The sequence below is a fragment of the Triticum aestivum genome, chromosome 3A (assembly GCF_018294505.1).
Source record: "Triticum aestivum cultivar Chinese Spring chromosome 3A, IWGSC CS RefSeq v2.1, whole genome shotgun sequence".
In the NCBI taxonomy this organism is placed as follows: domain Eukaryota; kingdom Viridiplantae; phylum Streptophyta; class Magnoliopsida; order Poales; family Poaceae; genus Triticum; species Triticum aestivum.
The window spans coordinates 310,361,373-310,374,864 of record NC_057800.1 but is presented as its reverse complement, the minus strand read 5'-3'; the positions used below and the strand labels follow the sequence as shown (position 1 = coordinate 310,374,864).

Below are 13,492 nucleotides of genomic sequence, written 5' to 3'. Positions count from 1 at the left end.
GGGCCGTGCCTGATATGACCATGGTGACACACGGTAATTCAATGAAAGAGATGAGTGGTAATTTAATTACTCACTCAAACTATGGTACAAAGAACTATAATATACCTTGTCAGAGCAGACCCAGTGCGATGCAACATAATATTCATCGTGGAACGGATGGAAAGTTGCGAGTATTATGTGGTCCAAAAATAAGAGATGAAAATAAATATGTACAAGTGCTAGGGGTTCACAACAACATTATTCAACCGATGACGAGCAAGGAGCTAGAACCAGAAGAGGTGCAACCCACGTTTAGAACTCCACCAGAATGGATCAGGATCGGTGCAATTTTGATTGCCATGGAACAAGGCGTTTGCATGCAATCTCAAAAGTGCATGCATACGTACAAGATTGTCAACTAGAATATTTTATTAGGAAGGTTTCTTAGATAGAGTAGTAATCATGATTTGCCTAGTTTGTTAAGATTTTGATTCCTTCAAAGTAGTTCAAGTCTTACACGACTTGTTTAGGAAGATATTTGTGTTAGTTCTTTTTCTTGTTGGCACGGACGTGAGTCGGCTATTTAAATGCCAGGCTACGGCCGTGTATAGGGATCAGTTTTTGAGTTTTCTTTTGAGTATGAGATATACAGAAAAACGTCCGAGTTACGGGCGGCCATATCTTGTGTATTATCTGTGATTTTCCCATCGTGGAAATTTACTAGCGACTGAGGGTTGATCATCACATCGACGCCTACGTGCTGATCCAAGGGGGTCATTATTTTTATTTGTGTATTTTCGTACGTGGGTGAAAATTATCTTGAAGGTTGCGAGGAGGAACAGGCGGACGAACTGTTGATCAAGCATCGCCGTGAAAGATCGGGCCATCTACACGCACAAATTAGCATCTCGCTAATTTGTCCCTCATCAGTGGCACATGTCGACGTATCATAGGCGTCTTCCGTCCAATGAGTGGTTGACATCTGTCCCAACGATGAGCCGACACGTGTTTCCTCCAGCCAATGATGATTTTACACGTGGAAAATCCCCATTGTTAGGGGCTGTTAATGGGTTATCGGATCCAAAACCTGACCCAATAGCTTAACAGCGTTCTGTTACTGTCGATGCCACATGTCGGTCACCCTTGACGAAAGCACCTCTGTGATGCGCGATTTATCGTCATGAAAGTGGACACTTCCGTGATGATAATTTTGATAATGTCATGGAACACTTCTATGACAGCACATGTATGACTATCTTGATTCTGTCATAAATTTGTCATGGATGTACATGCATGACAAAAAAAGCGACCTACTGTGACAAACACGTCTCATCACGGAAGTGTATTTTTTTGTAGTGTATGACAAAGAGTTATATGCTTTAGTGCGAGTTTTGCATGAATGGGAACATTATCTTCGCCCTCTTGAATTTATCATTCATACCATCATGAAACGCTTAAATACCTTAAGGGTCAAACCAAGTTGAACAAGCGACATGCTAAATGGAGTGAATTCATTGAGTCTTTTCCTTATGTCATCAAGTACATCAAAGGTAAGGAAAATGTTGTGGTGGACGCTCTTTCCTGCATATGCATGCTTGTTACTCAACTTGAATTGGATTTCATTGGCTTTCAGCACATAAAATACTTGTATGCACATGATCCTACTTTTGCTATTCCATATGCCAAGTGTTTGATGCATACATCTTGGGAATGCTATTACATGAAAGATGGATATCTTATGACAGCTAACAAACTTTGCATCCCCGAATCTTCTCTTCGTTTGTTGTTTTTGCAGGAATCTCATGGAGGAGGACTAATGGGACATTTTGGACGCGACAAGACTTTTGCTACGCTCTCCAAGAACTATTATTGGCCCAAGATGTTTCGCGAAGTCAACTGCTTCACCAACCGATGCTCTACATGTCACAAAGCTAAGTCTAAAGCTCAATCCCATGGCCTTTACATGCCTCTCCCAATTCCATATCAACCCTGGGAAGATATTAGCATGGATCTTATACTTGGATTGCCTAGAACTAGAAATGGAAAGCATTCGATATTTGTTGTTGTGGACCGATTCTCTAAGATGGCACATTTCATTCCTTGCAACGGGATAGACGATGCTTCACATGTTGCCAATATCTTTTGTAGGGAAATCTTACGGCTACATGGAGTGCCAAAGACGATTGTCTCGAACCGCGATGTCAAGTTCTTGAGTTACTTTTGGAAGACCCTATGCGCCAAGCTCGTAATCAAGCTACTCTTCTCCATGGCTTAGCATCCTCCAACCGACGGCCAAACGGAGGTGACCAACCGCACACTCTCCACTCTACTTCGCGTGCTCATTAAGAATAACATCAAGGAGTGGGAGGAGTGTCTACCTATCGCCGATTTCGCCTACAACCGCGCAAGACACTCAACTACCGGCAAGTCCCCCTTTGAGGTCGTCTACGGATTCAACCCATTGTCCCCTTTGGACATTCTTCCTCTACCACTACAAGAGAGCATCAATATGGACGCAAGTGCAGGTGTGAACCATCTAAAGAAGGTGCATGAAGATACAAGGCACACCATCGAGCGCCAAGTACAATGACTTGCAACCAAGCTCAACAAGCACCCCTTGGTGTTCAACATTGGAGATCTTGTGTGGCTACACCTTCGCAAGGACTGCTTCCCCAACAAACGTAAGTCCAAACTTTGTCCACGAGCGGATGGACCCTTTAAGGTGCTTGAACGCTACAACAACAATGCCTACAAGATCGACATTCCAGCGACAAGTACTCCGTGAGCGACATCTTCAACGTCAAAGATCTCTCACCCTACCATGGTGATGAGGATTTCAATCCGAGGTCGGATCTTCCCCTAGGGAGGGGAGATGATGCGGAGCATCCTACGGTCATCCCCATGGACCTACCATCGTCTCACGAAGTGCCAAGAGAACCTATGACTCGAGCTAGAGCTAGAGCTCTCGAGACCGAGGTGACTTCTCTCCTTAGTGATATTACATATGATCCTCTCGAGACATGGCTACTACCTAAGTCCAAAATGTTGTGCATGATTAGGTACCAAGAGGACCCTCCCGAAGAGGCACATGAAGACGGACAAGCCGTCAAGTCCACGGATGAAGAGGAACGCCGAAAGGAGAAGAAGACAGCTCCAGGGCCCGGACATCCGGCGCCGAGCCCAGACATCCAGCCGCTGGAGAAATCATCTAAAGAAGCATTCCAACTGCCGAGCATCTACTGAACCCAGACATCCGGCCCCATCCTGGACATCCGGCCCGGCCCAAAAATCCGGCCCCAACGTCCGGATATCCGAAAAAGCTGCAAATAGATGATAGAAGAGAAGCCCCGCCAGCCTGGACATCCGGCTCCTCCCAAAGGCCTGGACATCCGACCCGACGCCCGGACGTCTGACCCCGTCTGTCTGCGCATAGTAAAGGGCCAAGGCCAATGTACCCTTTCGCCCCCTAGACTTATATATACTCTCCTCCTACCTACGTTTTAGGGTTATCGTTGTGTTAGCTCATTTGTGAGATAGAGCTTCGCTCATCCATCCGGATCTACTCCGTCGTGAGGGACAGATACCTCTTCGGAGAAGATCCACTTGGATTCAAGACCTCCTCAGGGACAAGACCATCAAAACCTCCTTTGGAGAAGACCGGCTACCATTTGTATCGTCCCTTGTTGACTTTGGATCTTGTATCTTCTCTCGTGTTTCGAGTATCTAGCACATGTGTGACTTAATCTTGTTGGTTTGAGTGTTTATTTCTGTGCCCCTTTGTGATTTCCCCTTGTGTTCTTCGTGTTCTTCGCGGGATCCACTCCTTTCGTGAATGATCGACCATATAGGGTTCCACCCTACATCAAGAAGGGTGAGTTAGATGCAATTTCTCAGATTCCAGTCGTTTCTGAGTACCAAGACGTCTTTCCAGAAGAGCTTCCGGGAATGCCTCCTCACCGGCCAGTTGAATTCGTTATCGATCTTGAGCCTGGTACTGAACCCATTTGCAAGCATCCATACAAGCTTGGACCAAAGGAGTTGAAGGAATTGAAGAAACAGCTCGATGAACAAGAGCGGTTGGGTTTGATCAGACCGAGTTCATCTCCATGGGGTTGTGGTGTTCTTTTTGTCCAGAAGAAGGATGGCACAGACCGACTTTGCATCTATTACCGTCCATTGAACAAGAAGACTATCAAGAACAAGTATCATCTTCCCAACGTCAATGAGCTATTCGAGCAACTTAAAGGTGCTAAAGTATTCTCCAAGCTTGACCTCCGTATGGGTTATCATCAGATTCACATTTGTGAACAAGATATTCCCAAGACAATATTCAGAACAAGCTTTTGTTCTTATGAATATACCGTCATGTCTTTCGGTCTTGTTAATGCTCCTCCAATGTTCTCTCGCATGATGAACTTCATCTTCAACCCCTACACAAATGAATTTGTCCTGGTGTATCTCGATGATATCTTGGTCTTCTGCAAGAATAAGAAGGATCATGCCAAGCATTTGCGATTGGTTCTCGACAAGCTCAGAGAGTATCAATTCTATGCGATGTTTTCCAAATGTGAGTTTTGGCTTGATGAAGTTATTTACCTTGGTCATATCATCTCCGCCAAAGGCATTGTTGTTAATCCGGAGAAGGAATAACTAGCTATGCATATTATAATGAGTTGAATTCTTGCCACATATACTATATGCCCATATCATATCTCTCCAGAAAGTTTTAGCTCCATCTAACAAACCATGATAGCTCACCATCCAATCTTTGTTTATAGTAATATTTTTAGGTTGTGAAGCAACTATATTTTATATTGCTTTATAATTGTAGCCAATTTACCAGGACATGACCCTGACCATACAAACTCACTATGCCAAATTTTAGCTCATTTAATTTAACCAATTGCCCTCAATATTTTTTCCAATTTTCTGTTCAGTGGAGAGCAGAGTGAAGGAAGTACCATTTTTATATATCCAAATGGAGTGAAAATTTTACAATCCCTTCATATTCCCAACTTATCACCCTCCTCCAAATTTCATCTCAATCCATTTACCCATTTGATCCCAGCTTCAACATCCATATTTTTGCCCGATGTGGTACTTTACAAAGCAAGTGCCATCTAAGCTACTCCATTTGAGCTCAAAATTTGCCAAGACAGTCTCCCTAGTAGCTAATCATCCTCAGCCAAAACTCAAGCCCATTGGCCATGTGCGTTCCCCGTACCGCTAATCAAACACTTGGCAACTAATTCATGTTTGAGCATAGTTCGGTCTCCTCCTGAGATTCTTCTACTGTCATTTTCTTCCTAGAATCTACCTGGGGAGTTCCCAACCCACTAGACATGCCTAGGCCGCCCAGAACACATGAAAACGCCACAGTCACGCGGTGACCACGCGGCGGGCATGTGAGTTTACGCGCTTTGGAGTTGGGGCCCTAGGCCACCGTCCAAACCTCGACGTATCGCCACCAAACCATGTATTTCTGCTTAAATAGATACTTATATAACAATAAATGATTTTTTGAAAAAATAAAGAGCAAACTATAAGGCAGTTACAGTTTAAATTTGACCCATTTCCTACTGAATCGGCGGAAATTTGTCTTTTTCACCAGAGGTGGATCAAAACTTTTGACACCCAACCATTTTTGTCAATTGTGCATTAAATATGGCCTAGTATTTTAGAAAATTGATTTGGTCCAATTTTGCAACAAATATATGGTAGGTCCTTCACAAAAAAAAATTCATTTCGGGCACTTGGAAAATGGAAAATAAATTTTCCGTGCAAAGAAAAAGTCCCTTAGGCAACATTGTTTGGAATTCCAAGATGCACCTTTGTGCACAATATGAGATCATTTGAACAAACTATGCCATGAATGTGGCCATAAGATTATTCATTTGGCTTGAAAGCCATTAATCTTCACGCATGATAGCTCATTTTTGAGAACACTTTTTTAAAATAATTGCCGTATTACAATTTATTATTTTTCCTTGAAACTTTGTCACATATAATGACACAATATGAAGATTTTCCAATTTTTTGATTTTTTTGAATTTTTTATGCTCGTTTCAAAATGTAGTCAAAATGACGGGCTTGATCGTTGATAGCTAGTGGTTGAATCTTGGAAAACTTTTGATGTTTCTCTGATTAAATAGATACTTATGTACCTAGAATTTTTTTGGGGAAAAATAAATAGCAAACTATGAGGCAACTACAGTTCTAATTTGACCCGCTTCCTACTGAATCGACGGAAATTTGTCTTTTTCACTAGAGGTGGATCAAAGCTTTTGACACCCAACCATTTGGTCAATTGTGCATTAAATATGGCCTGGTATTTTATAAAATTGATTTAGTCCAATTTGGAAACAAATATATGGTAGGTCCTTCACAAAAAAAACTCATTTCGGGCACTCAAAAAATGCAAAATGAATTTTCCGTGCAAAGAAAATAAAAACTCCCTTAGGCAACATCGTTTGGAATTCGAAGATGCACCCATTTGCATAATATGAGATCATTTGAACAAACTATGCCATGAATGTGACCATAAGATTGATTATTTCGCTTGAAAGCCATGAATCTTCACGCATGATAGCTCATTTCTGAGAACACTTTTTTAAAATAATTGCCGTATTAAAATTTATTATTTTTCCTGGAAACTTGGTCACATATAATGACACAATGCGAAGGTTTTCCAAAGTTTTTATTTTTTGAATTTTTTATGCCCGTTTCAATATGCGGTTAAAACGACGGGCTTGACTGTTCCTAGTTAGTTGTTGAATCTTGGAAAACTTTTGATGTTTATCTGATTAAATAGATACTTATGTATGTATAAATGTTTTTTGGAAAAAATAAAGAGCAAACTATGAGGCAGCTGTAGTTCAAATTTGACCCGCTTCCTATTGAATCGGCGAAAATTTGTCTTTTTCATCAGAGGTGGATCAAAACTTTTGACACCAAACCATTTGGTCATTTGTGAATTAAATATGGCCTAGTATTTTAAAAAATTGATTTGGTCCAATTTTGCAACAAATATATGGTAGGTCCTTCAAAAAAAATACTCATTTCAAGCACTCAAAAAATGCAAAAATGAATTTTCCGTGCAAATAAAATAAAAACTCCCTTAGGCAACATTGTTTGGAATTCGAAGATGCACCCTTTTACATAATATGAGATCATTTGAACAAACTATGCCATGAATGTGGCCATAAGATTGATCGTTTGGCTTGAAAGCCAGGAATCTTCACGCACGATAGCTCATTTCTGAGAACACTTTTTAAAAATAATTGCCGTATTAGAAGTTTATTATTTTTCCTGGAAACTTGGTCACATATAATGACACAATGCGAAGATTTCCCAATTTTTTGATTTTTTTGAATTTTTTATGCCCATTTCAAAATCCGGTCAAAATGGTAGGCTTGACCGTTCCTAGCTAGTGGTTGAATCTTGAAAACTTTTGATGTTTCTCTGACTAAATAGATACTTATGTACCTACAAATGATTTTTGGAAAAAATAAAGAGCAAACTATGAGGCAGCTGCAGTTCAAATTTGACCCGCTTCCTATTGAATCGGCAGAAAATTGTCTTTTTCACCAGAGGTGTATCAAAGATTTTAACACCCAACCATTTGGTAAATTGTGAATTAAATATGGCCTAGTATTTTAGAAAATTGTTTGGTCCTATTTTGCAACAAATATATGGTAGGTCCTTCATAAAAAAACTCATTCCGGGCACTCAAAAAATGGAAAATGAATTTTCCGTGCAAAGAAAATGAAAACTCTCTTAAGCAACATTGTTTGAAATTCCAAGATGCACCCTTGTGCATAATATGAGATCATTTGAACAAACTATGCCATGAATGTGGCCATAAGATTGATTATTTGGCTTGAAAGCGAGGAATCTTCACGCATGGTAGCTCATTTCTGAGAACACTTTTTTAAAATAATTGCAGTATTACAAGTTTATTTTTTTCCTGAAAACTTGGTCACATATAATGACACAATGCGAAGGTTTTACAAATTTTTATTTTTATTTTTGAATTTTTTATGCCCGTTTGAAAATGCAGTCAAAATGGGGCTTGACCGTTCCTAGCTAGTGGTTGAATCTTGGAAAACTTTTGATGTTTCTCTGATTAAATAGATACTTATGTACCTATAAATGATTTTTGGAAAAATAAAGAGCAAACTATGAGACAGCTACAATTCAAATTTGACCCGCTTACCATTGAATCAGTAGAAATTTGTGTTTTTCACCAGAGATGGATCAAAGATGTTGAAACCCAACCATTTGATCAATTGCGAATTAAATATGGCCTAGTATTTTAGAAAATTGATTTGGTCCAGTTTTGCAACAAATATATGGTAGGTCCTTCACAAAAAAACTCATCTCGGACACTCAAAAATGAAAAATGAATTTTCTATGCAAAGAAAATGAAAACTCCCTTAGGCAACATTGCTTGGAATTCCAAGATGCACCCTTGTGCACAATATGAAATCATCTTTTTTAATTTTTCATGTGAAAAGATAGAAGAAAAACAAAATAATGGTCAGGTAGATTCTTTTTGGAAACATAACTCGTCTTTTTGATGAGAGGTGGATCGAAAACATTTTATGTGTTAAGATTTGGTCAACTGTACATAAAATGATGTATTATAGTTTTGAAAAATGGTGTCGTGCCATTTTGAAACAAATATTTGGTAGATTCGTCTCTAAAAAATATTTTTTTCACTCCAAAAATAGAAAATGGTTTTTTCCTAAAAACTCATTTCTCATAACACTTTTAAATGATATTTGCCTTATTCCAATTCCAAGTTTGTTAGTTTTCCTAAAAACTAGGTGAGATTTGCTGACACAATGAGAATTTTTTTTTAAATTTTTCATATCATAAAACTGTTTATATGATTCAACACCTTATTTTTAATCGATTACGACCAACTTAGATGGTTTTAACGTGTATTGGGTCGCTCCTCCAATGCCGTAAAGTGCTCCCGGATCCGATGATACCCCTTTCTCCCTCACTCCCCTCTTTGTCTCAAACAGAAAATCACACACCCTCTCACCCCACGAAGCCCGGCCCACAGCCCCGCACACGAACCCTAGCGCTATCCCTTGCAGCCACCTCCCACCGCTGCTCCAGATCGAGATCCGCCTCCCTCTCCGCTCGCGCCGGTGTGCACCCTCCCTCCCATCCCTCTCCCCTACCTTTGCCGCCCATCTTCGCCGCCGCGCATCCACAGGAGCAACACGAGTGGCGCGCCATGGGGCAACACCGCCGACTTCTTCTCATCACCTCGCCGCGTGCTGTTCCTGCGGGTTGGCGCTGCGGGGGCCGGGTGCGCCCTCCTCGCGCCAGCGGAGGATGACGAGGGCGAGGACGTGGAGGCCGGCGAGGGGGGAGGCGGCGGAGGGTTGCGCCTGGTGGCCATCCGGTGGGCCCGCGTCACCTGCGCCCTCAAGAACAAACGCGGGGACATGGTGAGCCGCTCTGGTACGAGCACACTCGTGTGTGATCCCGGGCGCCGCAGGGCCAGCGACAAGTGCGTGAAGGAGAAGCGCAAGACCATCAACGGAGACGACCTGATCTGGTCCATGGGCACGCTCGGCTTCGAGGACTACGTCGAGCCCCTCAAGCTGCACCTCAAGCTCTATCAGCAGGTATTAATATTCATTCATTCCCCTCTTCTCTCTCTATTAGCCATGTTGCTACATAAATTACGTGCTAATTTCCCACATCTCCCTTGCGCTACGCATGTGCTGCCTGAGAGGAATTCTGAATTTGTGTGAGAGGAAGGCTGGGTGGGTACAGTATTGGTGTTGGGAATTCTGAATTTCGCCTAGGGGCACTGTATTTGTGATGTTTAGCTGCAGTGATATGGTTCCTAGGCTCCTGATAGACAGGCAAGAGGATGCCTCTGATTCCGTATGACCATTCAAAACATGAAAAAGGAAACTGATCTGTGCCCACTCCTGTTGTCGAAATGTTTCTGTTGTATGTTAACTAAAAAATGTTTGTTTCTTGCATATACTTGTGAAGCCCAATGGCTATCATAAAAAATGATATGTGCTTATTTATGTTCCTGGATTTCTATTATATGCTATAACTGAGAAAGGGATGGTAAATCTATAGATTTAAGTATTGTATATGCTAGAATATTAGCCATGCAAACATATCTTTTGGTCTACAATTTTCACAAGTACAGGCTATTGACAGAAACACTATCTAACATTATTTTTCCTGGGTACTATTTACATAAATACAACCATATTAGAAACATCACGCTGTAGTACACGGCATGTACATGGTTATACCAAAGCATCCCTGTAGACAATATTTTTGTGCTTTTCCCTGATGGGTCAATATCCTTAATTGGCCTTGCAAGCCATGTGCGAGCCATTGTATCGTGAGCCTGGGCGAGTCATTATATCCTGAATCGCCTGCGCAATTTCATTTCTTCAGTGGCTCTACGTGTTGTGTTTCCTGAATTCGTTTCCGTTCCGTTGCATTTTTCAGACATAATTCACCAGAAATGGATAATTGGCAGACTAGTAATGTAGCATGCTAGCTAGTGATTTTTCAGACATTATACTAGTGATTTTTCTTTCTTTCTTTCACATGCTAGCTAGCAATGGCCAGAAATACTACTGTTTTTAGTTGACAGTCTCAAATAATGCAGCATGCATTGTCCTTTTCCCTGCACTAATAATGCAGTATGAGACGTGTGACCACTAACCACAGCATGTAATTGTTGCATATATACAGAGTGGTCCTTTTTGATCTGCAAATGGTAGTAACTGTTGCTTGCCACCACAGCATGTAATGAGCAACAGTCACACACAAATTCAGACAAATGCATCCATGGCCTCACACTACAAACACTTACTGTAGGTAGAGGCTGATGGTGTGACTGAGGCGCGCCCTGATTTGCTCATGCAAGCCCAAACAGGGATCTCGCCGTGGCAACGCCACAGCCTCTGCTCGAGCTAGATCACCATGGTGACGCACAGCATAAGACCCCGCTGTTGGATTCATTTCTCTACAGGTAGCCTATTGCTGAACCTTCATTTATATTTGTTTGGTCCATCTTCTGAATTTTTTTACAATGTCATGCCTTGACGCAGTAGACGCATAGCTGATTTTGTGATTGGAGTTTCACTGTCGACGGCCATATACAAGTTTATGTGGTACCATCATAGAGTTAGGATAATTTTTGCCATGCTCAAAGATTGAGTCATGTACAAAGTTGCCATGCTGATTTTTAGACAGATAAAAACAGGATGCTGAATACCTGCTACTAATGGATACAAGGACGAAATGCATAGTTTCCTGTCAGGTAGTGTTTGTTTGGTGATAGAATGTTGTTTTTTCCTTCCAAGTATAATGCTCCTTTCATGTAGTGATGATACTACATCTATTTCATGTCATGCTTATGCCTCTTCCAGAAAATGTGTTGCACCTACAGTAATCAATCTGACTTATCCATTTTATTTTATAGGCCTTCGAGTTCAAGAGGCTTCTGCTTTACTATAACAACGTACACGACCAACAAGTTCTGCTGATGAGTAGCATCTCTTATTTAGCCATTGTTTCAGCAATTTTCACTTCTGCAGACATGTGTTCTGGTTTTCAGTTCCTGCATAGGCATGGCTGATAAGATAAAGAATAACAACTGTATAAATGGAGGTGGTTGGGTAGCATGGATTATGTTGGACTGACTAAGCTCGAGTCCAAATTTCCTTCATTGTGAATTCAGTTAGCCATTGTTTGAGCAAATCATTTGTGCATACATGTGTACTGGGGTTAGTACTATCTACTATGGTGAATGCCATGCAAACAGTTAACTTGCTTCATTTGATTTCCTGCTACATCTCCACTTAAATACTCATAATGCTACTGTCCAGATCTTGTTCAATTGGACTAACTACATATCTCTTGTTAAAATTGTGGTCTTGATCTTTTGTTTAAACCTGAGACATCATGCATAACTAGCTCTTCCTTTTCAGTCTAAACCTGAGACCTCCTTTGTTTTATATTCAGTTCTATGACTAATGGTCACACTACTGTTTTGTTGTGCTTGATAAACCTGAGACCTCTTTCTATTCTTCTTCAGGTCACACTGCTGTTTTGCTGTGGTTGATAAACCTGAGACTTCTTTCTATTTTTCAAGGCTGTTTTGTTTAGGCTAGTCATGGAGCAGAAAGAACGGACATTGCTACTTCAACAAGAGGGAAGGTAATGATCCTGATGATACTCTTTTCATTTTGTTAATGGGAATATGTGTCCAGTCAATGCATGCTCTAGATGCTAGCTAGTCCTACTAGGCAGTATAGCTAATACTTTTCTTATTCTCGCAGACCCAATGAGGCCATGATGCTTACCTTGCTAGAGTGCGTCAACCCCGACCATGGCACAACATTCACAGTCTTGAGGTAGCCGTGCTGCAACTGCATCAATGATATCCTCTCTGACTAGATAAGTCTTCGGTCTATCCCATTATTTTCTTTTGTTCTTTGGTCGATGGGCCATGATTCCATGACATATACTATTGTGTTGATTCCCTATGTGATGCAGAAGCTATGGTGTTTTGTTTTAAGTCTGTTGTAAATTGTAATTGATAATGATTTGTGTAAAATTAGTGTAGAACATATGTCTTGTTATCTTAAATCGTTCGTGTCGTGCGCCATTTCTGGAACTTTTGGTATTCATGCAACAGCTAGTCCTTGTGGTTATTACGGTTACATGTTACATGTAGAGATGCTTCATGATTTAGTCCCTAGCTGCTTTCTATATTTGTTTTTATTTTGTTTCTAACTCTTTTGGTTAATTGTTAGATGCCTTTGTTCAGCCTGTACGGACATATCCAGAAATGGTGTTTCCTCTCATGTAAGGAGCTCCAGCCTGAAAGTGAACAAGCCTGGAGTGTATTTGTAGTAGTATCACATGTAATGGTGAAATGAATTATGTAAAGATTGTGCTATTAGCTGAAATTGGCATTTGGTTTGATAATTCTCATTTGTTTGCTGTTTTGACTGAAATAATTGTGTGGAAATTGAAACATTGGCTATCTTTAATTAGAACCTGACAAGTGGGACCCAATAGTATTTGGCATATAAAAAGGTGATTTTCCAAATAATATTCACATGAAAATAAAACTAAAACTAAGGAAATGGACTGTAAAAAGGCCGAGGCCCAATTGAGAAATAGATGCGAACTAAAAAAGAAATGGTCCAAAAAAGGATCACAACCCTGAAAATAAAAAGGCTGCAATATTGGGCTTGGCCCATGAACCCAAGCAAAAATTGACAGAAAAAACACAAATAGGCTGAATTGTTGGGCTTGGTCCATGTAAAGTGTCAAATTGGACCTGGCTGATTCTTATCCACGTCAGCTTGCCACGCTGGATTCCTATGTGGCCTAGGGAGGTTGCTAGTGACCAAAAATTTGGTCGTGGAACCAACGACCTTTTACATATCACAAAGAAGGTCGCTAATTTTAGTTTATGACCGCCAATTTTTTACCATCT

The 13,492-nt window shown here is 40.8% G+C and overlaps 1 protein-coding gene across 1 annotated transcript; it reads left to right on the top strand.

Annotated features, from left to right (window-relative positions):
* Positions 1-248: 248 nt before the first annotated feature.
* On the top strand, positions 249-13,024 carry LOC123056903 (uncharacterized). The gene is made up of 4 exons (XM_044480130.1): positions 249-350; positions 9,072-9,626; positions 11,465-12,201; positions 12,324-13,024. The coding sequence occupies exons 1-3, from the start codon at positions 249-251 to the stop codon at positions 11,618-11,620; spliced, it is 813 nt and encodes a 270-aa protein (XP_044336065.1). The 3' UTR covers positions 11,621-12,201; positions 12,324-13,024.
* Positions 13,025-13,492: the final 468 nt, after the last annotated feature.